Consider the following 27,782-nt stretch of genomic DNA (forward strand, 5'->3'; position numbering starts at 1 on the left):
ACTTCAAAACATTAAAAGTCATTTCTCAACACACCTCATACTTTGTGTATCTGTTATCTATATAGATTAGGGCTGCATGTTCTCTTGGGAAACAAACACTAGATAAGTACTCTGGTCTTTCATCAGTTTTCGGTTTATTTGGTTTATTACAAGCGATACAGGCCAGATAGCCAGCAACAATTAAATCCACTTTGATATATCAGTTTCTTGCTTTTATCCTATCCTAGATATCAACCCCACATACCAACCCCATTTCTTAAGTGAGAGTGAAATATTTATTAAATTGTTTAAAATTCGTACACAAAGCAATAGGTTAGAGAGCTCAGCGGATGCCTTGATGGATAATGCTACTCTTGGTGCTGCTGTCTTTCTCCTTCTTACGGGCTGGGTCCAGCTCGAAACACCGCCAGAGCCTCAGTGTTTCATCTGCTGCTGCTGATGCCACTGTGGACCCATCTGGACTCATAGTCAGGCTTAGCACTCTAGCTGTGTGTCCTGGGGAATATTAAAAACAAAGGTGTGCCATTTCCAGCAGACAAGTGGAAGGAACAATGCATGTGTGGCTATTTCCATTATATGAAGGCAGTAATACCCACAAATTAGAAGTTAGATGGTATGGAAATAGCTGAAGTACCAGATTTAGCTTTCTGAACTCACCTTTCAACTCTGTGACCTTTGACATGGATGGGTATTTCCATACCACGAGCTGGTTCTGGGCAAAGCCATGGCCAGACACAAGTTCTTTGTAATTTGTAGACCAAAGTACTGCACACACCTGTTGGGACATAATACAGTGAGTACCAAGAGCCCAAATACATGCTCATGTATAAATTGAGACTGAGCATCAGCTTATTATTCAATGCTGAACTGCTCTTTACTTTCCATTGAGAATACTAGGTGAACCTACCTGAGACTGTGCATCCACTGTATTGAGGCAGGTACCCGAGCACACACTCCAGATCCTTATATGCCGGTCACTTGTTCCACCTCCTGTTGCCAGCACATTGGACTGCCATGGACTCCAAGCTACAGCCTAGAAGAAAGGTTCATATGTCAAGCTTCCCTATTGCCAGCAACGTATCATGTGCCTCCTACATAAATAACTACTTACCTTAACAGCTCCTTGATGCTGTGTGAAAGTCTGCACAGGCTGAAATGATCCACTATCCCCTTGGATGCTTGGCCAGACGTTTACTAGGTTATCATTTCCTCCACTGGCCAGATAGCGACCATCAGGTGACCACTTGAGCCCACACACTTCTTGTGTATGGCCAGCAAGTGTTGCCACATGGTGCTCTGCCACACGAACATCATGATGATGAATGTGACCAGTCCGTGACCCGCTGTTAAGAGACATAAGTATATAAACCCAAACTATATCAAGTGCTAAGGACAACCAATACCACCACCTCATCTACGGTAGGAAAGAAAAAAAGATCCAGAGAAGGCACTTTTGCTGTACACTCCTGCTGTTATTGCATTTATATCCTGCTCCGCCCCCCCCCCAAAGAACCAGGCCTCAAACATGGATAAAGACATGTGATACATAAAAGATAATAAGTGGAAGTTAAACTATAATATTAAAACTACATAAAAATACTTTTAAAAATCTAGTAGAAACAATAATAGTGTACTATTAAAAAGCCTTTTCCTAAAAAAAAATCAGTTCTCAGAAGCCTACTAGAGTAAAAGTCTTCACCTGCCAGCAGAAGGACAAGGAGGGAGCAGTCTGGCCTCTCTAGGAAGGGAGCTCCAAAGTCTGCAAGCAGCCATCAAGAAGCCCTACCCACATTGCCACCAAACATGATTATGAGGGTGGCGAGACAGAGAAGGGCCTCCCTCAAAGATCTCAGAGAACAGCCTGGTTTGTATACTATACAGTCCTGCAGATAGCCTGAGCCTAAGCAAGTAATACTCTTACGAATCCCTTTGTCTGGGATTTGGGCCATACATACCTGGATAGAATGTGGTTGTTCCAGCTCAGGGAACTCACACGGGATGAGTGACTGACCATGTTTCGTAGACGCTTCTTCTGCTGGATGTCCCATAACTAAAATCACCATAGACAATAATTAGTACAGCCTATCTGGCTAAACTCGAGTACTGCCAGGGGAGTTGGAAATGGGGAAGAGTATATACCAAGATAAGCCCACTTTGCCTAAACCTTTTAAAATCAATTGGAGAAATGCAACCAAACCATGGCCCTCAAAGGAACTACCGTGTTTCTCTGAAAATAAGACACCGTCTTTTTCCTCAAAAAACCAAAACTATGGCTTATTTTCAGGGGATGTCTTATTTTTTCCCCTCCTGCTGCAGCCGGAATTGCTGCTGCGCCTATTGCTATGTCTTTTCGGGGTATGGCTTATATTCCTTGAATGCTTAAAAATCCTGCTACTGCTTATTTTATGGCTACGTCTTATTTTCAGAGAAACAGGGTACCTCAACTACGAACATACCCACACTTCAGTAGTTCCCTCAACCTGCTGGGTACCTGCTGGTAGTTCGTGGCCCGAAAGAGTAACTACATAACAGATATCTGCATTGCAGGGGGTTGGACTAGACGACCCTTGGGTCCCTCCCAACTCTGAACTTCTGGCAGAGATCACAAGTATCACTGTAAACCATGCCCCTTGGCAAGTGGTCAAGTCAACAATGCTTAATCAAGTCATTAAAGAGACACAACCCCTACCTGAACCTCTGCGCTACTTGTGCCAATTGCAAGGTAGTTTCCCTCTTTAATCCAAGACACGGAGGAGATGTAGTCATCTGGGTGTTCCATCTGCATGAGCTGGATTATTTCTCTGGACTCGTAGTTCCACAGATACACTGTTTTATCCAGAGCCACAGCCAGGAAGTTGAGGGCGCTCCAGTCAATGAGGTTCAGATCTAAAACAATAGATGAATCGCCACAAGCCCCTTCCTCTTCCCCCATTGCACACCTCCCTATCCCCCATTGTTACCCATATGGCTCTGATTTCTCGGAGTAGCCAAGGAAAATACCACATGGAGGCATAAGTCTTCTGTGTGTTACATTATTGCAGAACTGACAGGGATCCTATAAAGCAGTGTTTCCCAACCTTGTGCCTCCAGATGTTTTGAGACTACAATTCCCATCATCCCTAGCTAGCAAGACCAGTGGTCAGGAATGATGGGAATTGTAGTCCGAAAACAGCTGGAGGCACAAGGTTGGGAAACACTGCTATAAAGTACAAGCACTGTAGCTACTTACAGTAGTCGTTGCGGATGTCTGGGGCATCCAGAATCCGGTCTGACATGGAAGCTATGTATCTACCATTCTTCCGAGAAGAGCCTGGTGTGTTCTTCTGGCTGTAGAGCACTTTGAGATTGTTCTGGTATCCTGGGGTGGGGAAGAGTGACCATGATTACGCAGCCCAAACCAAAGTCAACCATGTATTTGTTTCCACTGTAGTTGACATAGATCTAGTTTCAGCTCATTTACCCCAGCTGCTGAAAGGCCTACTAAGTCTTCTTACACATCTGGGTTTTCAGCTAATTCTGTCAAAATGCAAAGCAATCGGGGTAAGCCACCACCACACCATGAACAGATCAAACCCTCTGCAAGAGAAGCTTCTACCTCACAGGCACTGCACTTGAGTTATGATGCTCTTTCAGGTAAGGGTGCAACCCTTTGCATACATATGTAGGAGAGAGCTCCACTGAGGAAAATGGGACCTCCAAATAAACATATGTACAAGAGTGCACTGCTTCAAGGAGGTTAATTCTTTTTTTTAAAAAGGAGAAACCTAATTCAAGAAAGGACTTCCCTGCTGCTGTTTCATGTAAAAGATGGGTTCTGGTTGGTGACCCGCACCAGCACAATCCTAATAGCTTGAAGAAAGTGCAAGCAAACCACCTTGTTTTACTAGCATAATACAGAATTACACAGCCTATAAACCGGAGTCATTGCTAGGCTGCAGACTGACAATACTACTTTCCTACCACTCAGGAAGGCATCATTGCCTTGAACAATTCTCACTCTGAAGTCACAGCATAGCAGGGCAAGGGTGCCACCCGCATGAGCTGGATTATCAGGAAGCACCACCATTGCATAATAAATATAATAATAATATTTTTTTATTTATACCCCACCCATCTGGCTGGGTTTCCTCAGCTACTCTGGGCGGCTCCCAACAGAACATTAAAAACACAATAAAACATCAAACATTAAAAACTTCCCTAAACAGGGTTGCCTTCAGATATCTTCTAAAAGTCAGATAGTTGTTTATTTCCTTGACATCTGGTGGGAGGGCTTTCCACAGGACGGGCGCCACCACCATGAAGGCCCTCTGCCTGGTTCCCTGTAACCTCACTTCTCGCAGGGAGGGAACTGCCAGAAGGCCCTCGGAGCTGGATCTCAATGTCCAGGCAGAACGATGACAGTGGAGATGCTCCTTAGGTATACTGGGCTGAAGCCATTTAGGGCATCCCTTTAGAATCCTTGCTATTTCTACCATCTAAATACCTTCGGAGTGTCTTTCACCCACAAGGAAAGCATCTGGTCCTACCTTCAGGGGCATTCTGAGGCTTTCCACTCAGTCGCAGGATTTTTGCCTCTTCTACATCAAAGCCATGCAGATTCATTGCCCATGCCTTCTGATGCTCCTTGGGTTGGAAAAGCAGCCCCGTTAAAAAAAAATTAGTAGTTTGTCATACAACAGGGATGGAAAACTTCTTATCCCTCCAGATGTTGCTGACCTCAAATTCCCCTCAGCCCTAGCCACGTGCCATGCTGGCAGGGACTTATGGGAGTTTTGAGTCCAATAACATCTGGAAGGCCAAAGGTTCCCAGCTCCCTTGCTCTTACAGTATAGGCAGCTAAGCAATTATATGCCTGCAGGCTGACATGAGCTGGAAGGTTTGTATGGCCTAACATCTTACCTCATCATCACCCACACAAGCCAATGTACCATAAAGCAGGAAGCAGTCAATCCTTTGTAATTTTATCTGCTAAACACCACCATCCTAAGATTGGAGATAAGAGTAAAGGGCAGCATTTCCATCCACCCTCACTGGCACTGAAGAGGGGATGAGGAGAAATGCTACCTTTTACCTAAAAACTGATCTTGGATGTAATGCTTAACACTAAGATTGGATATACAATCTCTCTGCATGAATTTAAGAGATCCTCTCTAAAGAGCTAGCAGAGGTGCAAACATACATGTGTGCTACCTGCCTGTGACAAGGGAGAGAAGAGGCACATACATTTTCTCGCTTGTGGAATTTGTTTGGTTTGCCCTTCCTACTGCTAGAAAGCAACTCCTGGAAATGTGGGCAAGTTCAAATCCAATATTTGGGCTGAAATAGGCTCTCCTGCCCTGTATCACATAGCTTGAGTTATTTCTTTAGCTACCCATAAATGACAACCTAGGATAGTGTACTGGTCATCTTGGTTTTGTAGCTATTATGAGCAAAGTGGCCTGTATAATGGCTGGGTTTCAGAAATCCAACATGTATTACCACCTGCCTCATTAAGCAGCTGCCTCTTTACAGCTGCTAACCTACTGTCAGGAAGCCTGCTTTGCCAATTATTGGGTGTCAATATCTCCCTGCACCATTTTTATATGGCTTGCACGAGGAACAGTTGTTCTTTAATATCACAAACTCACCTTCTTGGTGGGAGTATCATCAGAGGACTCCTCTTTTGTCAAGAGGAAGCTGGCCACATCCATTTGCATAGTGCTGCGATTAGGTATGTATCTGTCCCCTCCAGTTTTGTTTGGAGTGTTTTGTGCTTTAGAACCAGACTTGCCTACATGACAGAAACAACAAAAAATCTACTGCATCTATTGATACATAAGATTTGATTCATAGAAATAGTCTGTGACTATTCATTCCACTGTGCCATCAAGGGATGTAGTGGACCTGCCACTCCCAGGATCTAGTTGGGGGAAAACCACAAGACAAGCTGATGACATATGCTAGGTCAACCTATAGCCTTAAACATTAAGATGTGTCCTCACCCTCATAAGATAAAACAGGAGTCTTACCTGGTGTTTTTGAGGGGGTTTTGCTTGTGCTGTGTGGTCTGTTAGCTGGCTTCATGGGTGAAGGAGCTATAGCATCCGGGGTAAGTCCAGAGCTGGCAATAGCAGCCTCCTTGGCTTTGCGCTGCCATCGGGCAGGAGGGACATTGGGAATAGGGGCATCTAGCTTCAACAGCCCGTGCAAGTCACTCTCAAACAGGAACTGTGCCATGTGAATAGGGCGCTGTGAGGATAAAGCCAGAAAGGGGAGGTAAAACAAGTTAGACAGCAGCTGCAAACAAAAGGCCAACAGACCATGCAAGACACATTTGCAGTAGGGTTGTGCGCACACACGTGTTATTCACCATTCCCAGTCAGTTTGGCCTAGCCCTAAGCCAGCAAGTCTAAATTCGGATCAGGTGGAGGCTCACACGTTTGAATGTGCAACAGCCCAGACACAGGTTCTGCATCTAAGTGGAACCGACGTAGCAATAAGGAAGTTTTTTCGTACTTTACGACCCCCGGATGTTTCTTGAAAAGGGTGCACTGCTTTTATAAGATGACTTGCGACCCCAGCCGTTTTCAGCAGCAGCACTAAAAAGAGTGGCAGGGGTACCTTCTTTCTAACTCGGCGTGGTCTACTGCACCGCCCATCCACCCAGCCCGCCGGCCCCAGCCCCGGGAAGCTCCCTGTGCAGAGTGGGCAACCCCACCCCGGGCTACACGGCGGACATTAGGGGGGGCAGGAAAAAGCCCTACAGAAGGCGAGGAGATCGAGGGAAGTCAGGCGGGTGCGGAGAAGCTCCAAGGGCCACAGCAGCGGGCCGCCTAAAGGCAAATAAACCGGACTCACCCTTTTCCCCGATCTGAAGGAAACTCTGCCGAGTCCTTCCGCCATTCACGATTTAAATTCGCCTCTCCGAGCAGCGATTGGCCGTTTCGAACGTGCCGGCCGCCGGGAAGCCGAGGCCAACGGGCCACCCATGTCTCTCTCATTGGCTCTCCGACGGCGAGGAGGCGGGGCTCTGCTAGGGAAGATCTCTGGAACGGAGCCGTGCGGACCCATGGATAAAGCAGGGGCGTTTTCCTGAGTGCGCGCGCTTCCCATGATGTCTAGCGGCGGCGGGGGAAAGGGGAGGAGGGAGAGAAGAGGGCAGCGGGGTTGCCATGGTGCCGGACGCGGCAATAACGTTCCAAAATTCCAACCGAGGCTTCGAACCGCACGTCCGCTACGGCTCAGTCGCGAGAGGCCCGCGGAATGCTTCGCGCGTGCGCATCTCCCGCCGAGGCATCCTGGGCGGGTGCGCGTGGTGTGGTCAGAGCCCTCCGAAGTCGCTGCTTCTTTAAGCAGCTGCCTGCGTCTCCTGCTTAGATGCTGCTGAAGACTATGGTGGAATTCGTAGGGTGGATCCTGCCCAACTCTCCAATTTATACAGGGCCATTCGGAAAAGTGATTGCCCTTGGTAGTCTCTTCTTTCCCCCATGCCCCGGGGGGAAATGCGCAACAGGAGAAAGCTGCCTTGTATTGACTCAGGCCGTTGGGCTACCTTGCGCAGTACAGTACTGTACTGGTCAACACTACTGGCAGCGGCTCCTCAGAGTTCGAGGACGAAGTGTTTTCCCAGCCCAATGTGAATTCGCAACGATTGAACCAGGGACCTCTTGCATGCATAGCATGTGCTCTACCACAGGAACGCTTCCTGAGAGCCAGGGGTGGCAACTTGACTAAAATATTGTGGGGGGCTCAGGTAAGCCCCGCCCCGCCGAATTGATCACATGATGCAGCACCCACCCACCATTTAAATGGCAATGCCTATCAACTTGGTAGGAGCGCAAAGGGACCTCAGCCCCTAGGAGTTGGCTCCTGTGCAGAGAGCTCACTAATTAAGAGATCCTCAGGACAGGCTCCGACTTTCAACAGGGAATGTCTACAGTGCCACCCCTCAAATTCTGAGTTGCACCACCTATTAAGACAAAGCTGCAAGGATAGTAGCAGAGCTTAGCCAAGATTGTCAAGCCCTGGCACTTATAAATCTGTCTGCCCCTTACCTCCCCTGTAGCAGTGATGGTTAAATGCTGCATTTGATCTCTAGTACAATATGTGCTTGAATTCTGACCTTCTAATGTCATCAAGTAACAGAGGGTTCCATGCCTGTGGAATAAAAACAACAAAGACTGCTGCGCTTTCAGCTCTGGCCTGGGAACCCAACTCTGGCATCACACCTCAAAAAAACCAGAGTCTTGTCCCCAACCTTGAGTAGACTCTGGGGAAGATTGCAGGCTGCCTTGTTGAGGAAGATCTGAATAACCAGTTGTGCAATGCATGTTGTGATCAACAAATTGCTTAAATCCAGCTGCTTGCATTTAAACTACCGGTAATAGGCCTGTTGATTTTAACAGTAGACTGACCTGAAGTGCAAGAAAGTCAAAACAAATTATTTTGTTTCGGCTACTTCAGACCAACACTGCTACCTACCTGCAAGAAAGTCAGTTTGAGCATTAGTGATATGGTTAATTGCTGGGAATAAATGCAAGTTCTCCTGCTTTGCACTAAATTAGCCTCTAAGGTTGGTAGTAGGATAATATTGACCAGGTTAGATTGTTCCTAGAATGTTACGCTTGACACAAACAGACCAATGCTTTCAAAGATGTTGTGCAGTGCAAGACTGGTTATTTTCAGTGTAAGCAATTTGTAATCTCATGAAGTAAAACCTCTTCAGAGCCAATGGGATTTTATTCTTTATCAGTAGTATAATCACCAACACAGACTGTACAAAGCAATATACAGGGAAGAACAACGAATAGGTAGTATATACATGTGTCTGAAGGCGAAATGCTAAGCTCAGCCACACCCTTACATTTTAAGAGGTGTTTGAGCAATTAGTCCCTTTGGAAAGCCCTGTGTGTTATGTTTCAAAACCATCCCATCCTGAATACTCTTGCAAAAACTCCACCTCCTACATATTTCTGTGGCTTTGCACTGAGGGGACCACAGGGAGTGTGCTTTTACAAAAGTTACACTACTAAACATTCTGTGCACTAACACCTGGTCACAATGCAAATGCCAGTAATTATAGTGATTCCCCGGTACAGTATAGTGATTTCCCTGCTGTAGGAGAGTTGTGGCTCATGTGATGTAAAATGAAGTCAAAGGTAGAATAGATTAAGTTGATTTTTACAATGGGCCTATCAACATGAAGCGAGTTACCACATTAAGACTAAGTAGCCACAGATTATATGCATTCCTATGCTCACCACATATTGCTGTGATTGGCTTTCATAATCGGCATAACATCCCATGCAATGGCTAGTTTACTTCTCCATGTTGTGGAAAGTCCTAAGTGGCATTTTGCAGCTATCTCTGGCTCATGCTATAAAAATCAAATGGGTAAATCAATAGAGTGTAGTTTCTTAGGAATTGCACTGCATTTCGAAATGTATATGATGGGCCTTGAGTACCAGTTGCCATGTGAGTATATCTCCCATTCAGTTTTTACCCTTATCCCCCAGAAACAGCTGCTAAGGACAGGAAACAGGAATTAGCAAAATGTGCAGGAACTGGCAAAATGCCTTCCCTGCAGCAGCTGAGAATATCTTTTGCAAAAATCTACAGAACCACATAATCTCTTGTTGCCACCCTCTAATGAGCATGTACAGTCAGCCCATGAGCAGGTAAGACTGGTTTGATATGTGTGTGGCAGACATGGACTCGTCCCCAGAAGTTTCCCATCTTCTTTCCTCTTTTGCGTCAGGAGCCAAGAGTGGTGTGCTGAACAAGGTGAAGATACTTAACTGGACCTTCAGTTCTGAAGTTATGTGTAGATCATGTTCCAAGGGCAGTGAGAGCGTGTCATGCCCATCATCAGTGGCACCAAAATACTCATTTTCATTATTATTCCCTTGGGGATTGCTAGGACTTGGCACCATGTAGTACAAGTGTGAAGAAGCCTGGGTGTTCCTTTCTGTCTGGTGCAGTTGAGTAGTATCTAGGAGAGGGCTACTGCTAGGCGTTTCCAAGGGTATCTCAGACAGGACTTCGAGTAGGCAAGTCAAAGGTGTGTCCTCTAAAGTTTTGTTGCAGAAGAAAGCATTCACCTGGAAGATGGGAAGGAAGCAGCATCAGAAACACAAAAATGCCCCTGGGCTTCACCCTCTCCAATCTACAGTATGGAGGTACGGTAAATGTGTACATGCATACTTATCTCTGTGTACATGTTAACACTCCTATTATAAACTTAATACCTGGAGTCACATATTTGCCATCCCAACTTCAGACATAAAATCTCCCTGGGGAGAGGATAGCTGACAGAAGCAACATTAGCATGAGATTTTGTTATGGGAATTAAGGTAATTCTGCTGGAAGCTATAAGAAATAAGGCAGAGAGAAATGTCAGTTTCATGGTTCTGTATTTATAGCCCTGTTTATCACTGTTAGGTACCCTATTTTGGTGTATTCTGACTGGCCACGTTGTTAAAACAACTCAATGCTGCTTCAGACAAAGTATGCTGTCTCTTAAACTTCCACTATGACAACATTTACAAATCACAATTCAGGATTAGAATAATTTATAAATCTATACATCAAGGAAAAGACTAATTAGAGTTATGAAACTTATGTCTGATGTTTTCATGTCAGTCATGAAGCCTTGCAAACTTGAAGCAGGCTCCCATCAAAACAACATTGGAAAACAGTAAGGCAGCCATACTGTTCACCTCCTTTAAAAATGATTACCCTGGTCTCCTATCCACCAACAACATTGGTGTTGGTGCCTGTATGGAAGAGGAAGGCCTCACCTGGTGCTTTCCATTGTCCTCAAAGAATCCATCCAGGACATGGTGAAGGTCTGGGATGGGCGGCCAGAGCTTTTGTTTCAGACTGCTTAACAAGGAACAATGAGCATATCAAATTCAGGGAACCCAGGTGATCTCAAATCAACACCTGACCTCTGTTCTCTAATAGAAGCAAATCTGCCTCGATCACAGCTCCATCCTAAAGTGTGGTTTTTTGTTTTGGTCTTCTTCAACCCCAGCCCACCCCCCACCCTGAGCAATTAAACTTTAAAGAACCCTACTAGCGTAGCTAATACTGTAGTAGCCTAATCATGGCACCACTGGTGGAGTGAGGTGAGCTTTCAATGTTGAGGGTGAAAGCTGGGGAGGGGAGTTTATTCTCCCCAGCTTTAAACCTCCTCCCCCAGTAGAACTCCTCTGCAATTAGGTTTGAACAAAGTCTCCTACTAGACTAGAGCTAATAGAGGGCTTTTTTCATGCCTAATTGCATCAGGGGAGGGACACTTTGCAAACAGGAATGGAAAAAGTCCTCTATTGGCTCCAATAGGAGACTTTGCTCAAACCTAATTGTTGTAGGATATGTGTATGTGAGTGAACTTCTTGGATGCATGTGTACAAACTTCCTTTCCAACTGCACTCTAGGAAGATAGATACCTCTGATGTGGGAGGCAGGGAAGCAAAAATGGTTTTTTCAAACCTAATTGCTGGTGAAGGTGGGAGTGTGTGTGTTTAACATACATTCATGTGCATGGTTGTGATGTGTGCATGATTATTGTCTGTGCACAGTGCCCATAACAGTTTCTCTAATTTGCAACTGGCCCCCCAAATAAAACTAAGAATTGAAGGTGAATGCTAGATGATGTAAATTTACCTGTGAATGGACAGGAAGATGCAGCCCAGCCCCAATACAAGCCCTGCACAGAGCAACAGAGCAGGTGTCACATTTAAGATGGTTGAACCTAGGGAAGATACAAAGGGTGAAGCTGTGTTACCAAACTATGTCAGCTCTTTTCTAAATGCCCATTTGGGCCTCGCCTCGGGCGATGCAGAGGTACGCATAACGCTAAACGTTTTGTGAATTTAAGTTTGGCCTCTTTAAGGGGCAGTATTTCAATATGAGTAGGAAAATGAGAGTACTGTACACCAAAACAATTTTTTAATAGACAAAAACAGTGCCTGTATCCAACCCTACATTTCTATTTGTGGTCTCTTACCTGAACCAGGTGGGACATCAGTGCACACATGTTCTGACCACACACTCCAGTTCCCTTGGAACTTCTGTCCATCTGGCTGAGCACGCAGCTGAAGGCAGCAGTGGCCCCCGGCTGCCAGATGAATTTCACTGCTGTTTGAGTACTGCACCTGCAGAGTCTGCCCAGAGAATGACCCATTAGGTGTGCTTAGCTGGTTAGATTCACATCCAGAACCTAGAGCAGAAGCCTTGATACTGTTGTGCTATCTGAGTCAGAGCTGTGCGACTGCTTTTGCTCTGTATTTGCTAGTCCTCAAGCATCACTCATCTGATCCCAGTACAGACTTCTAACATGGGTCTCTTTCTCACACTCACTCCCCCACTTTGTGAAAGGCCTTGTTTGTGTTGAAAAACTGGAGGATGTAGCATCTTTAAGTCCCTTTGTTTAAGCTTTTCCCATTTCTGGCTGATTGCCTTGAATTCATAAGCCAGATATGGCAGTATGGCATGTGACACTGCCCTTGAAGATGGTCTGCAAATTGCAACTAGTGCAAAAAAGCCGCATCTCTTGCTTTTATTATGAACTTGCTAGAAATCCTGCTGCCAGAAGACAGCTCTACAAGGGTTGAGGACAATTGTATCAGAAAGTTCACAAACCTCATTGGAGAAGCCTGGCATGTTGATCAAAGGCTTTTTAATGACAAAGTGGAGCAGAGGAGTTATAAAAGATAATTGACCTGGGATGCTTCCAGACAACCTGTTTATTTAGCATTCTCTCTGAATTGTTTACAGCAGGTATTTTTAATCTTTTCAGACTCAGGACTCACTTTTAACCCCAAAATGCATTTCAGAACCTATTTCTTAATCTTTTGCCATATATGTGCATGGTGGTAGTGCTCTTGTTGTGACCCACCTTAGATCAGTCCATTGTCAACTAGAGCAGCCTTTCTCAACCTTGGGTCCCCAGATGTTGTTGGACTACAACTCCTATGATTCCTAGCCAGTATGGCCAATGGTCAGGGATGAGGGGAGCTGTAGTTCAAGAACAGGCATAGATGTTTGGGACCACTGGTCCTGTTAGCTAGGGATGATGTGGGTTGTAGTCCCAATAATGTCTAGGGCCAAGTTTGCCTATGCCTGTTCAAGAACAGCTGGGGACCCAAGGTTGATGACACTGTGTCAAACTGTTAGCCCACACTTTCCAGCACATTTCTACATCACTTTTGTTATTGTAAAAAAAGTCTAGTTTTGACAGGTGTGTTGCACAAGAGCACCAAATCCATTTGAATTGTGCAACTTGATTTTGCCATTATGTGATTGCATCTCACCCCAAAACACTGAACAATCTGGAGGAACTGAGTGAAAGACCAGGGGCACCATAGACTGGAAGATGGAAGTTTGGGCCCTGTTGGGTGAGGCAGCATCAGGTGAGCTCCTTGATATATAATTGGCTACTTCAGAAGAACTGGGTCAGAACCCTATAGCCACCCTAGCTGAGCTGCAAAAATAACCTGTTCTATAAAAGCTGTTTTATAGCCCTGTTCAGGGAGGCTTTCAATGTTTAATAGATTGTTGTGTTTTATTCTTCTGTTGGAAGCCGCCCAGAGTGGCTGAGGAGACCCGGCCAGATGGGGTATAAATAATAAATTATTATTATTATTATTATTATTATTATTATTATTATTATTATTATTATTAATAGCCTTAGCTATGTGGTCTCACATGCCTCAGGACATGTATAAACAGAGACCAGTTTGGTGACTGGACATTCCAACAACGACACACATCCCTTCAGCTTGTGCTTGTGTCTCCCAGACCAATGGTGATGGCTGGGGATGGAGCATAATTCATGCTGTTGACACTGATTCATTGCCTTCCACTGAACTCATTACATTTTGTCTATAGCTGAAAAGTGAGGAGCCCAGCACTGCACACAGTAATGCAGATGAGGTCCTGGTGCAAAATAAAGTGGAGCTATTGCTTTTCATTTTGGAAACTACGGCTCTATTAATGCAGCCTGCAATTGCATTAGCCTTTCTTTTCTTTCCTTTCCTTTTTTCAGCTGCTGCCAGGACATGGGAGTGTTTCCTGGGAAAGGCTATGTGTGTTTTTTTTTTACTAAAGGCACTTCCCTTATGTTTCCAATTGTGCTCTAGCACTGAAAGGGGGAAAAGGGGTATCTAATACAACAGATGTGTGGTCCTCCTAATACTCTCTCATGCATTCCTCATACATTTTTATATTACCTTCCATTTTGAGGTGTCTTGCACTGCATACTGTATCTGATACACCATATGTTCAGCTAACTCTTCCAGTGGTGGTGCCCACTCCAACTTTAGCACACCTCTGTCTACAGTGACTTGCAGGATGCTTGGTGGGGCAGTGAGTACTGTAATCAGAGGGAGAGAGATGGCTGGTCAAGTCAGCTCAGTTTGCAGAAGCAGCAGAGGCCTAATGCAGTGCAAACAGCACTATACACCACCTGACGCCCCTGCTCTTCAGGACAGTTTGCTATCCCTAAAATGCAGACTGACAGCAGCCATGGTGCCATGGCCCAGACATGTTGGAGATTCTTACCAACATGGTGCAGTTGGAATGGCTCTTTCAAGTAGTTGATTTCTTGCTGTCCCTGGCTGAGAATCACCAGGACAGAGATATAACTTGTGTTGCTAGGCTGGAAGGTGCATGTCTGGTTATGGCGGTCATAGTGGGGCTTAATCTCCTCTTCTTTCCCCTTACACTTCTGCCAGGTTTGCATTCTGGAAACCAAGAGTGAGGATGGAGTCAGACGCTATGTCCACACAGAGGCATTATCTTGCAAACAGGTCATTTGAAGCTCATTTTTTCTTTTTGCATGTATGGTTGGCTCACAAATGCCCACACACTCCAGTCCCCCCCCCCCCCCAGTCAATAGATCCGTTGCTATTTTGGTGCTTGCTGTCTGCATTAATGCACAGAGCCTGATGAAAAATACCCAGGATTTTTTTTTGTCCCTCCTCTCAACCATTCTTCCTCCTCTGCCTCCACTACCTTTTTACTTCTTACACAGGTACTTGTGCACACATCTTTAAAAAAGAAAGTCCCTGGACATGTGCAAGTCCACATAGGCAAAAGTGATCTGCCTCATTTCCCTGCTTTGTATAGGGTTGGACTAGATGATATGAATATTTGGGGGCAGCCTTGGGTGACTTCAGATGCGATGCTGATTCAGAGCTTTGCCTATTGTGGACATGTGAGAGTTAAGGGGGAGGCAGGGGTGTTTTGGAGGATGAATGGTGGACACCAGCATTTATATCTGAACTACGGAAGCAGGACAGCTCAGGATTTGGGGCAAGGGTGTTGTTGTTGTGTCACCTTGAATTTCTGCTGTTCTCTTCTGCCCAGTACAATATGCTTTGAGAGGGGCCAGGCTCTGTGGTCTCCCACTTCCACCAGCAGCGCAATTGGCGTAGGTCAGGAGTGAAGCACTGCAGGCCAATTTCCTCTTGGCAGAACAGAGAGAGAAAGGAATCAGGAGTAAGACAGCATCTTTTAAATACAATGTGGAATTGTCATAAGAATTCCAAGGTGTCATAAATAAAACATAAGTGCATAAACCACATGCCTGAAATATTTCAGATCCCAAATATTTCTCTGCAGGAGGAAATACCTTGGAAAAACCTTCCACAATGGTTATTTTCATTTAAAAATCCTTCAGATTCACTCAAAAGAGCACACTTTGTTTATGAATAGGGGAGGGGTCTGTGATAATGGTTTCAGAAACTAGGGTACATACCATTTCAAAAGATGGCCCAGACTGACCAGGATAATGCAAGTCAGCAAGCATTATCAGGTATCTTGAGAAACAGGAGACAAGCCAAACTCTCAAATTTATGTTGTATACCGCCTGTTTCTGTGACGGTTGTATGATGCTTTTGGGTGGTCTTTGGCTATTTCTAAACCTTTAAAAGCTGTTACACACTTTTGTTCTGGGTCCTCACCTTCGTGCAGCGGGACAGGGGTGGGGGACTCTGTTGCAACAGAACAATGAAGATCTTGCTTGCTTGCCACTGGTTCCTGCCTCTACCCATTCCCCCCTCCCCAAATTTTTTTCTATGACAGTATCCTAAAGGTCAAACCAGTCCTCTGCTTCCACACCACCCTGCCTTCATAGACAAGACATGAACATCCTCTGCATCCTCACATTAAAGACAGATCCTGGCCTTCACCTGGCCACTTGTGGCAAACCCAAGATGGATGGATGGCCTTTTCCTCCCTCTCAGTCTGCTCCTCTTGCCTCAGGCCCCTGTTCCTACCAAGGTCACCTCAGCTCCCCTTCCCTTACTAGAGACGATCTACTGCTGCCACTACCACCACCCTGATGGAAATAAATGGTTGTTGCTTTTTGCACATATCAATTTATGTCAGCGTTGGTGAAACAAATATTTACATTACAAAGAGATGGCAAAAATATGGCGGGGAAGGCATAGGTTCCACCCTGATGGCAACAGGTGCTCAGATACATGCCTCTAGGAATTCTGGTGCCTGGACACATCTTTTTATGGGGTTCTTTTTCTTAAAAGGATCTCCTTGGGGAGGAAGAGTGGGGTAGAAATCTAATGATGTGCTGCCCAGGACTTCCCTGCTGAGGTGCTGAGGGCCCCATTGCTGCCACTCACCACCTGGCCCAGGGTGGGGCCTCACAGGCCTCTTAAGGACTGCCACCGCTGCTGCTGCTACACAGCACAGAGTTCTTTTTAAAATGTTTTAAAATGTTTTTTTATTTATTTTCACCTTTTTAAATTGGATGTTTGGTTGGGTTGGGAATTTGTTTAATTTGGGTTTGTTTAATTTTAGCTTGTAATTTTTTGTTTTTTGTTTGTATTGTTTTATTGTATTATTTTGTTTTTAAGGGGAGGGGTCAGGGCTGCCTGGGAGTGGGTCCCAGCCAACAAAATGGCTGGGGCAGGTTCCACGGGGGGGGGGGGGAGGGGTTGCACTGGGACAACTGATCTCGGTGATCACGGGTAGGAGGAGGAGTTACGCTAAGACCAGACCATGTCATTACCGAGGAGGCAGGCTTAGTCATTGTTTGAGGACGATCCCTGCCTCCGGGTCTGGTGGATACTGGAATCAGCAAGGGATACCCACATGACCTGAAGGTGCTGCTGTGCAATGCCAGGTCAATGATTCACAAGACAACTGCCATACATGACTTGATCGTGGATCAAGAATACAGATTATATCGTGGGTCAGAATACAGATTATAACAGCAGTGAGATTTACCTTACTCTGAGGAAGTCAGTGAAGATTCAATTAGATACTCCTATTGCTCTTCATCTCTTATTTTGCAAGGGAGGTGTATGCTGTTTTAATTAGTCCAGGTGCTCATTATCTTTCATAATTCAACAAGCATTTCCTGGAAGCATTTCATATATTACCTTTCATAGTTTAACAAGCGTTTCTTTTTTGTGATTTGCTTATTCTGGTGTTTGCTCTTTATTGTAAAGCAATAAAGCTTTGAAGATTTAACAAGCGCTTCTTGGAAGCATTTCATATCACCTAGTGTTACCACATAAAAACTGGTAGTGTCTGCAGGATCAGGCCAGTGATCTATCTAATACAGCCACCTGTTCCCATAGTGGCCAACCAGATGCCTGTGGGGAAGCCACAAGCAGGACCTGGGCCAAAGAGGCCTCTCCCCTTCCGTGGTTTCCAGCCACTGCTATTCAGAAGGAGGCAGAGCATAGCCATCATTGACAGCCTTACCCTCCATTAATTTGCCTAATCCTCTTTTAAAGCCATCATTGCATTCTGCATAAGTGAGTTTAATTGTTTGGGTCGGTTGCCACTGCGGCAGTTGAGCATACGATTGCTAGCTGCTGTTGGCGAGCAGCAGATGCTTGTTTGCTTTTAATGACTCTGTGCCATCTCCCCCCCCCCATTTTCTTAATTTGGAGTCCCCCAAAATAGAGGGCGTCTTATACACGGGCATATTATACACGGAAAAATACGGTATGTGACGCCTGTAAGAATGCCATTTCCGCTGATCGAAGTGGTTGAGTGGGCATGTATGGGGTATGGCAAACATGCAAGTAAACTGATCCCAAGCTGTTAAGGGCTTTATAGACTAACAGTAAATACCAGTGCAGGTCTCTCTGAGGAGAGTCTCCTGCCAGCAATTGTATCCTTGCACTCTGAACTAACTGTAGCTTCTGGATTAAGCACAAGGGAGGCCCCACATAGAGTGCAATGTGTAATTCCAGTCTTGAAGTAACCAGTGCATTAACTAATGTGACCAAGCTTTCCCAGTCAAGGAATGGTCACAACAAAAAGACTTGGACTCCTTGGCAGGTTTTTAATAAACATCCACAATTTATTAGTAGAACATAGGATAGATAAGGCAATGATATGTACAACTTTATAAAATGCAGAGAATAATATGTGTAAACAAATAAGAGGGGGGAGCTGAGGGAAGTCTCTGGAGGGTGGGAGAGGGAGGGAGGGTAGGGTATAAAAAGGGGGGAAATGTAATTGGTTATATCAGGGGTCCCCAAACTAAGGTCCGGGGGCCAGATGTGGCCCAATCGTCTTCTAAATCCGGCCCGTGGATGGTCCGGGAATCAGCATGTTTTACATGAGTAGAAGGTGTCCTTTTATTTAAAATACATCTCTGGGTTATTTGTGGGGCATAGGAATTTGTTCATATATTTTTTTCGAAATGCAGTCCGGCCCCCCACAAGGTCTGAGGGGCAGTGGACCGGCCCCCTGCTGAAAAAGTTTGCTGACCCCTGGGTTATATTGATTGATAATGTGTTTTGTTAAATTTGTTCAATAGTTTTTTTTAAAGAAAGTAATGCAACTGAGATCCCCATGACAACTGCTTACCAAACAACAGGACACTTACCAGGGAGATGGGGTGTCTCTGCTAATACTACTGGAGACCATGGTCCCCAGAGCCCATCAAGAGAGAGGCCATCAGGCTTGCTGCGTACTTGGATGTGGTAGCAGTGCCCAGGGAGCAGGTCTCTGAGGCGACATGTATGGCTGTTCTTCACTTCCATCTATGAGGGACAGAACCAGGCACATGTAAGGATTAGTGGAGGTAGTTTCTCCCGGTAACTCATCTGTTTGCAAATTGTTTAACAACAAGTCCTCAAGAAAATCCAGCAACATTTTACTGCAAATTTCTCCCCTTTTATGCTGCTTCATATGCAGTTTTGTCTAATACACACATTTTGGCAAGGGTGTTTTCCCTTATCTAATGCGTTTTTTGTATGCTATTTTCACTAATATGTGCATTTGTAGGCACCTTTTATCCTAGTATTTGTGTTTTTATACACACTATTTGGCTGGAGAACTGCACTGCAAAATTCAGAGCATTCTGAATTTGGAAGGATGTCTGTGTTTTCATAGAATCATAGAGTTCAAAGGTTCGTGTAGTGTTTCAGATTGTGCAAATTAAGTAGGCTCACCTATAAATGCAAGCTACATTGAACTGCTCCTTCATGATAGCCACAGAGCTTGGTGTCCTGCTTAGAGTTTTAGACACAATCAGCTGCCCTGCAGGTGTCATATACCACAACCTCCCCTGCCCCATATAAGCCATACCCTGGATGGTGGCTCCGTGGAGCCTTCAGCACTGTAAATAACCTCATAGGCCAAGAATTCTGCATAGTGGAAAGGTGGAGGGGTCCAGGTCACATGCAACTCTCGTGCCACTCCAGGCCACGCCACTGTTACATTCATTGGTGGAGCAATCAGACCTAAGCATAGATAGACAATTGTGGGATTTACAAATGAAGACAGATGAAGATACTGTATAATTTCAACACTTAAGTGGTGCAGTAAATATTACCATTGTTTCAATCTCTGAAGCAACAGTAAATCCACAAGTGGAGTTCTAATAAATACACAATATGTGGATTTGTTACATTTCTCCTGTATATGCAGTATATTTACAGTGGAATGCTTCTCTGAGTGGTAGTCAACTGGGAGTGCAGGAATCTGCAGATGCAAGCAAGAATGCTGGGGACTTGGCTGCTGCAAGGTTGCTTTCTTGGGACTGCAGCATGCAACAACAAAGCGGCGGAAAGGTGGGCTGCAGTTCTCCAGCTAGGCCAGGGCAAACTCTGGTGGTATGGGACAGGTATGTCAATCTCGGCATCCGCATTCTGGCCAGGTGCACTGCTTCTTAGCCTCTAGGAAAAGGGCAGCCATATGGACAGAGCCAAATGTTGAAATGACAGATCGCAAGAATTTGTTGGTGTCACATCCTCAAGCGTGAAGCTTAAGTAGGTGTAACTTCCTTTCTTATTTATGTGACCTCCACTTTATCCATCCTTCCCTTTGACACTGGCTTTCCTCCTCATACATACTGTGAGATCCTTAGGACAGGCTCTACTCCCTGATCCACCAACAAGACCTGTTTGGCTGGCTGATGCCAGTGCCCCGCCCCTTTGAACTCCATCCCTTCCCAGGGAGATACATATGGCCTCATCCTCACTACTGTTGTTGTTGTTGTTTTTTGCCAGGCTGGGGGCTGGATTAGGCAGAGGTGTCCCTTCACTCGGCTGCCCCCCTTTTGCCCTCCAAATGTGGTTGCAGACAGGAAGCTTGCTAATGGTATATCTGTGAGTGGTGGGGCCCAGCAGAAAACCCTAATGCAGTGATGGCTGTACCACTCAACAAGCCCTGCCAGTGGTGGGTGGGATTTAGGACCTTGTCCTAAGGATGACACCTGAGATGCATATTTTCAGGACCCATCACATGTTTTGTGATTGCATTTTTTTGTGATTGTTAAGTGTTTAAAAATTGTTTTTAATGTCATGCTGCGTATTTTAAATTGTTGTAATGCCACCATGGGTTCACCATTGGGTGAAGGGTTGGTAATAAATCAAATTATGTTAAATTAAATTTATAATATTGTAATACTAATTGTCATGCTTTTATGTGCCTTGTGAGGGTAATGCATCATTAAGGACGGATTCAAAATATTTCAGATAAAGAAATGAATACTTGTCAAATGCTGTAAGATGAACACTGGTGACACTAAATGAATAAATAAAACATGTACACAATGTAACCCATTGTCACTGTACAGGAAAACTGTACATCGCCACATGAAAACCCATCATGGAGTAAATGAAATGCAACTGCTCTGACTTTTAGTTGTGTTTGAGGTAAAGGCACCCCAACTCCAGAAACACCAAAATTATCTTAGCAAACACCAGATGTCAGTGAAGGACAGCACAGGAAGTTGTTTGGTAACCTGTGGCCCTCCAGATATTTCTGGAGTACAATTAATCTATGATCATTGGCCATGATGCCAAAGGGGATGATGAGAGTTGGGAGACCAACCACATTGACAGAGCCATTTATTAGCCACTCCTTGGCTTAAGACGGAGCAGAGGATTATTGTACTTCAGGATACTGTTCAATCCCCAGTGGGACTAAGATGAGCCATGAGCCATGACACATTTCCTTGCTTCTCAAATCCGAAGGAAGGCTTACCAACAGACGCCACTGAAAGATCCTGTGAGCGAGTGGTGCGATTACTAATGGTGTCTAACACCTCAACGTGGAGTTCTGCAAAGAGCAGAACATCCTGATGGTTCCTGGGGAAGATGCAGACATGGCGCCAGCCTCCATCACTGTGCTTTGTTGACCGCAGAGTGCATTCTCGGCTTCTGTCTCTGTAGAGATGAAGAGAGTGGGCAGTGGAAAACCTCAAGGAGCTGCAGTATTATTCTACTGCAAACCTTCCAGGCAGCCCGGATTATGGATCATAGCCATGTATAAAAACCCCTCACCCTTTGTATGTATAGAAGAAACGCCGATATGCCCCATCCACATGTGGAGGTTCATCCCAAAAGCAAGTGAGATCCTCAAAGGTTCGAGAAAAGCAGAAGATGTCCTGAGCTGTTTCGGCCAGTAGATCAGCCTCTGTGGGGAGAGAAAAAGAAAGAAAGAAAGAAAGAAAGAAAGAAAGAAAGAAAGAAAGAAAGAAAGAAAGAAAGAAAGAAAGAAAGAAAGAAAGAAAGAAAGAAGCTTGCATGAGTCTTCAAGCTGAATAGGGTGACAACTGTAACCACAAATACCCAAAGTCATCTGGACTGTGAGATGAGAGGAAGCAAGTGCATGGCAAATAGAACTGTGGTCATAGAGATTAATACAAGTGTTTGTACAAGCACAAGCTGTAACAAATGGTCCAGTAAGTCACCATGGCCTGTCACGGCTTGTGCTTCTCTCCAGGGCTCCAGTCAGCTTGGAATAAGAGTCTTATAGCCATGCTCAAGCCTTTGGGGGTGGGGAAGTTTCAGAAGGGGAGAAGACACCACTCCCATAGGGCCTTTCTTCAGTGTGCTAAGAAAATCAGGTAGTGCATGATGTGAAATGCTTCTTCACTTTTGGACAGTGCCAGGCCAGATAAACCAATAGTTTGGCCTACTCTAATGAAGTGATATAAGCAAAATATGCCCTTATTCCCTTATGGGGTACACAAGAGCCCTTATTGGGTTCTCCATCGGTCGGAGAATATAACAGAGGCCAACCAGAGAAGTTTGAGAAGCAAAGCCTTTATTTTTGCTGTTGCAACAGGGTCCTTCCCCTCACGCAGGAGAACAAGGAAGGAACCCAGAACAAAAGAGAGCCTCCACTTTTATCAGTTTTCCCATCACCAAGAAACACCCCCAATACATCATTCCTACATCACAGCTATGTAATCAATACCTCACAAAAAAGGAGGGTTCAAGGTAGAAATCTGAGCACTTTTGACACCTCTCCTAGTTCTCCTCTCAGAGAAATTTTTCGCAAGAGTTGATCACTGTCTTTTGTTTGGAGGAGTCTTCCATTGTGAATGAGATGGCTAGCAGTCTGGCACCATTGATGAGGAAATGTCCAGTTGGCAGAGCCTCCGGCTGACAGGATTATGGCTCGCAAGTTGCTAGTCAAGTGGAAATGTGTGTGTGTGATTCAGTGGGGTGGGGGAAACTCCTACAACAAGATGGATATCACTTTAATTCTGGTCAGTTTGGGAGAGTCAAAATGGTTTTCAGGCCTCTCTTCCTGTACTATTTGCGTGGTACATTTATGAACATTTATTATATATGTGTGACCTCAAAATTCTTATAGCAAAAGCTTCTTAGGAGTCTAACTACACCTGATACTAATGGTTTCTCTAACATCAGGCATCCCCAGACTTCGGCCCTCCAGATGTTTTGGACTACAATTCCCATCTTCCCTGACCACTGGTCCTCTTAGCTAGGGATCATGGGAGTTGTAGGCCAAAACATCTGGAGGGCCGCAGTTTGGGGATGCCTGTCTAACATTGTTTTGTTTTTAAAATTGCAAGTGCCAAGCAGCAATGTTCATTGGGAACGCAGCATGCTGCGGTTGTGGTGGGGGAATTTATCCCTTCTCCCCTCAATGATTACAACAAATTTCCCCCCACCTACAGTTAGCCTGGGGTGGGCAGGGCAGAGGATCCTGTTTGCCAACACGGGGTGAGGTAGCTATGATAATGGGGAGGGAAGGGATATAAAATCAAATATCCTTATCAAATGCATGATAGAATTTCTGGAAGACACACCACAGTGGAGAGAAATGTGTGTTAGGCTGTGACACATCACTGGCTTGAAATGCCACATCACTGGCTTGAAATGCCACATCACTGGCTTGAAATGCCACATCACTGGCTTGAAATGCCACATCACTGGCTTGAAATGCCACATCACTGGCTTGAAATGCAACTAGGTGGTTCTTTTTCTCAATTTGGTTCAAAGCAGGTGTGTCAGAAAATGCACCAAAACACAGTATTTATTTCATAACAAACCAACAAAAGAGAGATATGGATTGTAGATAATGTGGGCTTTGCCACTTCCCAAACAAGCAGTGTGAGTCCTAATGATGACTGCAGAGCAAATGGGGGTGAGGGGTGGGGGTTCATACAGTCTTAGAAGCTGACAAACGAGGAGAACTGTTGATGATCTAGATAAAAAGTTAGCCACATGAAGGGATCAAATAATGTTGGTTAATTTTGAATTAACTGGGTGTGGGGTGAGGTTCAAGAAGTTGCTCAATAAAGGTGGGGGGCTGGTTGTGCACCTCCATGGTCACATTCTTTGGCACCAACCTGAATGTTTGGGTGCAGTTCTCTGAAAAACTACATACTGTACTAGGTAACATGAAAAGACCCCACACTGCATCTTGGGGTGGATGGTACAGCCTGCACTCCCTGGCCCTGTTATGATCCCCTTCTGCCATGCAGCTTAGTGGCTCATTAAAATGCTCCCCCCCCCCCAACAGTATTAATTTTCTCTATAATGCAAGAATGAGGACGTGTTGTACTCCGCCTCCCATTGGTTCAGCCAGCATGGCCAGTGTTTAGGGCTGATGGGAGTTGTAGTCCAGCAACCTCTGGTGGGCCATAGGTTCCTCATCTCTTGCATTTTCATTTTTGTACACCACATGCCCGTCTAACAGTACTGATTTTCATAACCCACAAATGCAAACAGTACTGACCCTAAATGTTGTCATTCTGTTTTGGTTTTTTCAATGTGAACATCCATATTGGCAACACAGTTGTTTGGGTGGGTTGGGAAAGGATTAGGGAAAGGGGGAGCTAATGATCACCACCACCCCAAAGTATTTGCTGCCAGGAAGTGTTCACAAACATCCCAAAATAGCCTTGTGGTTTTGTGGCAAACTTGGGGCGGGGGGAGCAGCTTCCTGTCCCAGGGAGATAGAACTCCCAGTGAGAGTGGGAGGAAGCGAGATAAGGGAGCAAACTACACATTATACGCAAATGCAATGAAAACAATGACTTAAAAAAAAAAAGTAGTTTCAAGATGCTAAGATTTTGAATGGAGAAGTGACAGGGTTCATTAACCCATCCCCACTAGCCATTTTCATATTGAAAATATTTCACTAGCTGTTTTTCCCTCCCACAGTGTTTCAGGAGTGTCTTACAAGGGTAAATATTGTTATGTAGAATCCCAGTAAGAAAGAAAAGCAGGACATGCATTGACTGGAAACAGTGTGGTTCACCGTGTCACTTTTGCAGGCAGAATCATGGGTAATGACAAATCATCACAAATACACAATAAAAGGGACATCTGGAGGGGGCCCTCATTTTAAAAGATTTGAGAGGGAAACAAAAAAATAAAAGATCAATCATTCTGTAGGAACAAACAATGCAAGAAGGTAAAATGAATTACAGTATACCATCAGAATTCAGGGTTCGGGAAGTAACACTGCAGAATATAGGATATCTGTGAAATCTGAATACTATATATATTTAGAAAATAATTTCACATCTTACCCTTAAACAATTTAAGGTTTATGATTCATGCTAAGTCAAAGAAGAATTTCTTTAGATTTTGGTTTCTGTCCTTGTAGTATTTCTAACTGTATCATATCCATCAGCAAAAGATGAAAAGCTCACTGATCAAACGGTTATGTGTATCTAATTGCTTATGAGCTATTCAAGTTTTGAACATAGAACTCTTGGTCAGTGTCATTTTTATGTCCCTGTCCCCCCATCCCTGTCCCCCCACAGAAAAAGCGAGGAGGAAACACAACCACTCTACACTCTATAGTTATCTCTCGCTTGGACTACTGCAATGTGCTCTATGTGGGGCTACCTTTGAAGGGGACCTGGAAACTACAACTAACCCAGAATGTGGCAGCTAGACTGGTGACTGGGAGCAGCCGTGGGACCACATAACACCGGTCCTGAAAGACCTACATTGGCTTCCAGTACGTTTCCGAGCACAATTCAAAGTGTTGGTGCTGACCTTTAAAGCCCTAAATGGCCTCAGTCCAGTATACCTGAAGGAGCGTCTCCACCCCCATCATTCTCCCTGGACACTGAGGTCCAGCGCCGAGGGCCTTCTGGCGGTTCCCTTGCTATGAGAAGCCAAGTTAGAGGGAACCAGGCAGAGGGCCTTCTCAGTAGTGGCACCCACCCTTGGAATGCCCTCCCACCAGAGGTCAAAGAGAACAACAATTACCAGACCTTTAGAAGGCATCTCAAGGCAGCCCCGTTTAGGGAAGCTTTTAATGTTTGATGGATTTCTGTATTTTAATATTTTGTTGGAAGCCGCCCAGAGTGGCTGGGGGAACCCGGCCAGATGGGCGGGGTATAAATATTATTATTATTATTATTATTATTATTATTATTATTATTATTATTTATTATACAAAGGACAGTGAAGAATAACGGGGGTTGGAAAAACAAACCTGAATTCTAGCCAGATCTTGTTTCTCCCTTATTGAGAGTTGTGGTGAGGAAAATTCTCATCCTCTGGAAAGACTGCACTTAATTGATCCTAGTAAAGAACTGCATTGATCTGGACCGGAAACAATTTGGCTCTCTTGGTACCCACATTCACTTTGAGCCTTTGTAACCTATTCCATCTTTCCACATCTCAATGTTCCTTGCTCTTCTGTTGATTGGTGGCCCTGAATAACGTACAGAGGAAACCCTTTGGTGGAGGTGTGCAGGTAGATCTCTGAGGCTGTGAATATGCCATACATGTTAAGCACAATATTTTCCCCAAAGAATCCCGGGAACTGTAGTTTATCTCAACAGAGCTACAATTTTCAGCACTTATAGTTCTGGGATCTATAGTTCTCTGTGCTGGGCCTCGTCCTGGCATAGGACATGAAAGGGTTTTCTCCTAACCCTCCTTCTGCAGCAGCCAAGGTGGACCTTGATCCATGAGTATGGAAGAGCTTTGTTTATTCCAAAATTTCCTGACCCCACATGGTACAGTACAGAGTTATGTTTTAATAAGGGCATGGTAGAGAATAGTTTGAAAAGAGTGTCTTCTTTCATCACTGCATTGTGAGGAGCCTTGCCTGATGACATCTGTGTGCCACAGTGATCAAAAGCCTAGAGTGCATTTTTAATCAGAAATTGGAAATCCTAACCCAGGAAAGCTGGTTGTTGTGGTGCTCCCAGAAAGCCCCATCCCATCCCCTCTGCCCAGATGCCCTTCATCCACAAGAATGTTCACTGTCTGGCTTTCCTAATGAGGTTTCTAGGGCCACAAAAAAAGCAAAAAAAAAAAAAGCCATGCTTCATCCTCACCATTTCCCCTAAACCAGAGCTTTCCAAACTGTGTGTCGCGACACATTAGTGTGTCGGCTGCAGCGTGGTAATGCTCCCCAAGCTCCTCCCGGGGCAGGAAAGGGGCTAGTTTAATCTCCGGTTTGCTAGTAAAACTGAATGACTGTGTTGTGAAATGACGAATGTCTAAAAAGTATGTTACCAACATGAAAAGTTTGGAAATCTCTGCCCTAAACCATGGACGGTAGTAGCAGTTTGTAATCTTACCTTCATCTGTGATGTAGACACAGTTCAGCACAGGCAAGGAGATGAGCAGGAGTATGGCAAGCAGCGGCCTCACCAAGCGCAGAGGAACTGCCATCCTACTGGGAGCTGGTGTTGACAGTATAGGCTCTGGCAGAACATTGGACACATGGATACATCAGTGGCCTGGACTCCTGCTGAGGTAGCAGACAGGGACTGCTTGGCTCTTTGTTCCAGTGAACGTAGCAGTCAGCCCCAGAGCTCTGAACCTTTGTTGCTGGACCTGTGCAAGGGAAGCTTATCTGGGAAGTGCCAGGCCAGCTGCTCAGGAAGCCTGGGTAAAGGCCTCCTCCAGTCCTGGGCCCCACCACTTCCCCAGCCCAAAACCACTGCGCCATGGCCTGCAAGAGTGGCAGCATTGGCTGGAGGCTGCTATGATCAGATAATAGGCAGTATGTCTTGCCCTTGTGGTGGTGGTTCTTAAGGACAGGGCCTTTGGGCAGGAAGCACTGGATGTCGT

At 45.1% G+C, this 27,782-nt stretch overlaps 2 protein-coding genes across 6 annotated transcripts; both read right to left on the reverse strand.

Moving 5' to 3' along the window:
- Positions 1-117: 117 nt before the first annotated feature.
- On the reverse strand, positions 118-7,329 carry CDC20 (cell division cycle 20). 2 transcript variants are annotated; one of them, XM_035122458.3, is made up of 11 exons: positions 6,838-7,329; positions 6,009-6,228; positions 5,628-5,770; positions 4,527-4,623; positions 3,230-3,358; positions 2,690-2,886; positions 1,956-2,050; positions 1,112-1,343; positions 908-1,033; positions 658-775; positions 118-495 (listed from the first exon to the last, which is right to left on the reverse strand). In XM_035122458.3, exons 1-11 carry the CDS (start codon positions 6,880-6,882, stop codon positions 323-325), a joined length of 1,575 nt encoding a protein of 524 aa, XP_034978349.3. In that variant the 5' UTR covers positions 6,883-7,329; the 3' UTR covers positions 118-322. The 2 variants fall into 2 exon arrangements, with proteins under 2 accessions (XP_034978349.3, XP_088530232.1); XM_088674106.1 differs by having other exon boundaries at positions 6,744-6,901.
- Positions 7,330-8,699: 1,370 nt separating this feature from the next.
- MPL (MPL proto-oncogene, thrombopoietin receptor) lies at positions 8,700-27,573 on the reverse strand. 4 transcript variants are annotated; one of them, XM_088674105.1, is made up of 12 exons: positions 27,287-27,573; positions 21,759-21,891; positions 21,460-21,641; positions 19,600-19,712; positions 18,854-19,010; positions 15,322-15,451; positions 14,545-14,726; positions 14,214-14,356; positions 11,990-12,146; positions 11,647-11,734; positions 10,779-10,860; positions 8,700-10,079 (listed from the first exon to the last, which is right to left on the reverse strand). In XM_088674105.1, exons 1-12 carry the CDS (start codon positions 27,378-27,380, stop codon positions 9,642-9,644), a joined length of 1,899 nt encoding a protein of 632 aa, XP_088530231.1. In that variant the 5' UTR covers positions 27,381-27,573; the 3' UTR covers positions 8,700-9,641. The 4 variants fall into 4 exon arrangements, with proteins under 4 accessions (XP_088530231.1, XP_034980180.2, XP_034980179.2 ...); XM_035124289.3 differs by having other exon boundaries at positions 10,779-10,863; XM_035124288.3 differs by having other exon boundaries at positions 19,558-19,712.
- Positions 27,574-27,782: the final 209 nt, after the last annotated feature.

This window comes from Zootoca vivipara, chromosome 7 (assembly GCF_965207765.1).
Source record: "Zootoca vivipara chromosome 7, rZooViv2.hap1.1, whole genome shotgun sequence".
NCBI classification, from domain to species: domain Eukaryota; kingdom Metazoa; phylum Chordata; class Lepidosauria; order Squamata; family Lacertidae; genus Zootoca; species Zootoca vivipara.

What these genes read in the sequence shown, in the direction of transcription:
- CDC20 (XM_035122458.3), bottom strand. Translation starts at nt 6,882, where the DNA reads ATGGCGGAAGGACTCGGCAGAGTTTCCTTCAGATCGGGGAAAAGG. An exon ending in CAAGTAGCGCAGAGGTTCAG is followed by an intron (nt 2,051 to 2,689) that starts GTAGGGGTTGTG and finishes TGGTGATTTTAG; the next exon opens with TTATGGGACATCCAGCAGAA. An exon ending in AGCATCAAGGAGCTGTTAAG is followed by an intron (nt 1,034 to 1,111) that starts GTAAGTAGTTAT and finishes CCTTTCTTCTAG; the next exon opens with GCTGTAGCTTGGAGTCCATG.
- MPL (XM_035124287.3), bottom strand. Translation starts at nt 27,380, where the DNA reads ATGGCAGTTCCTCTGCGCTTGGTGAGGCCGCTGCTTGCCATACTCCTG. An exon ending in TTCTTCTATACATACAAAGG is followed by an intron (nt 21,642 to 21,758) that starts GTGAGGGGTTTT and finishes TCATCTCTACAG; the next exon opens with AGACAGAAGCCGAGAATGCA. An exon ending in CCACGGAGCCACCATCCAGG is followed by an intron (nt 19,011 to 19,557) that starts GTATGGCTTATA and finishes TGTCCCTCATAG; the next exon opens with ATGGAAGTGAAGAACAGCCA.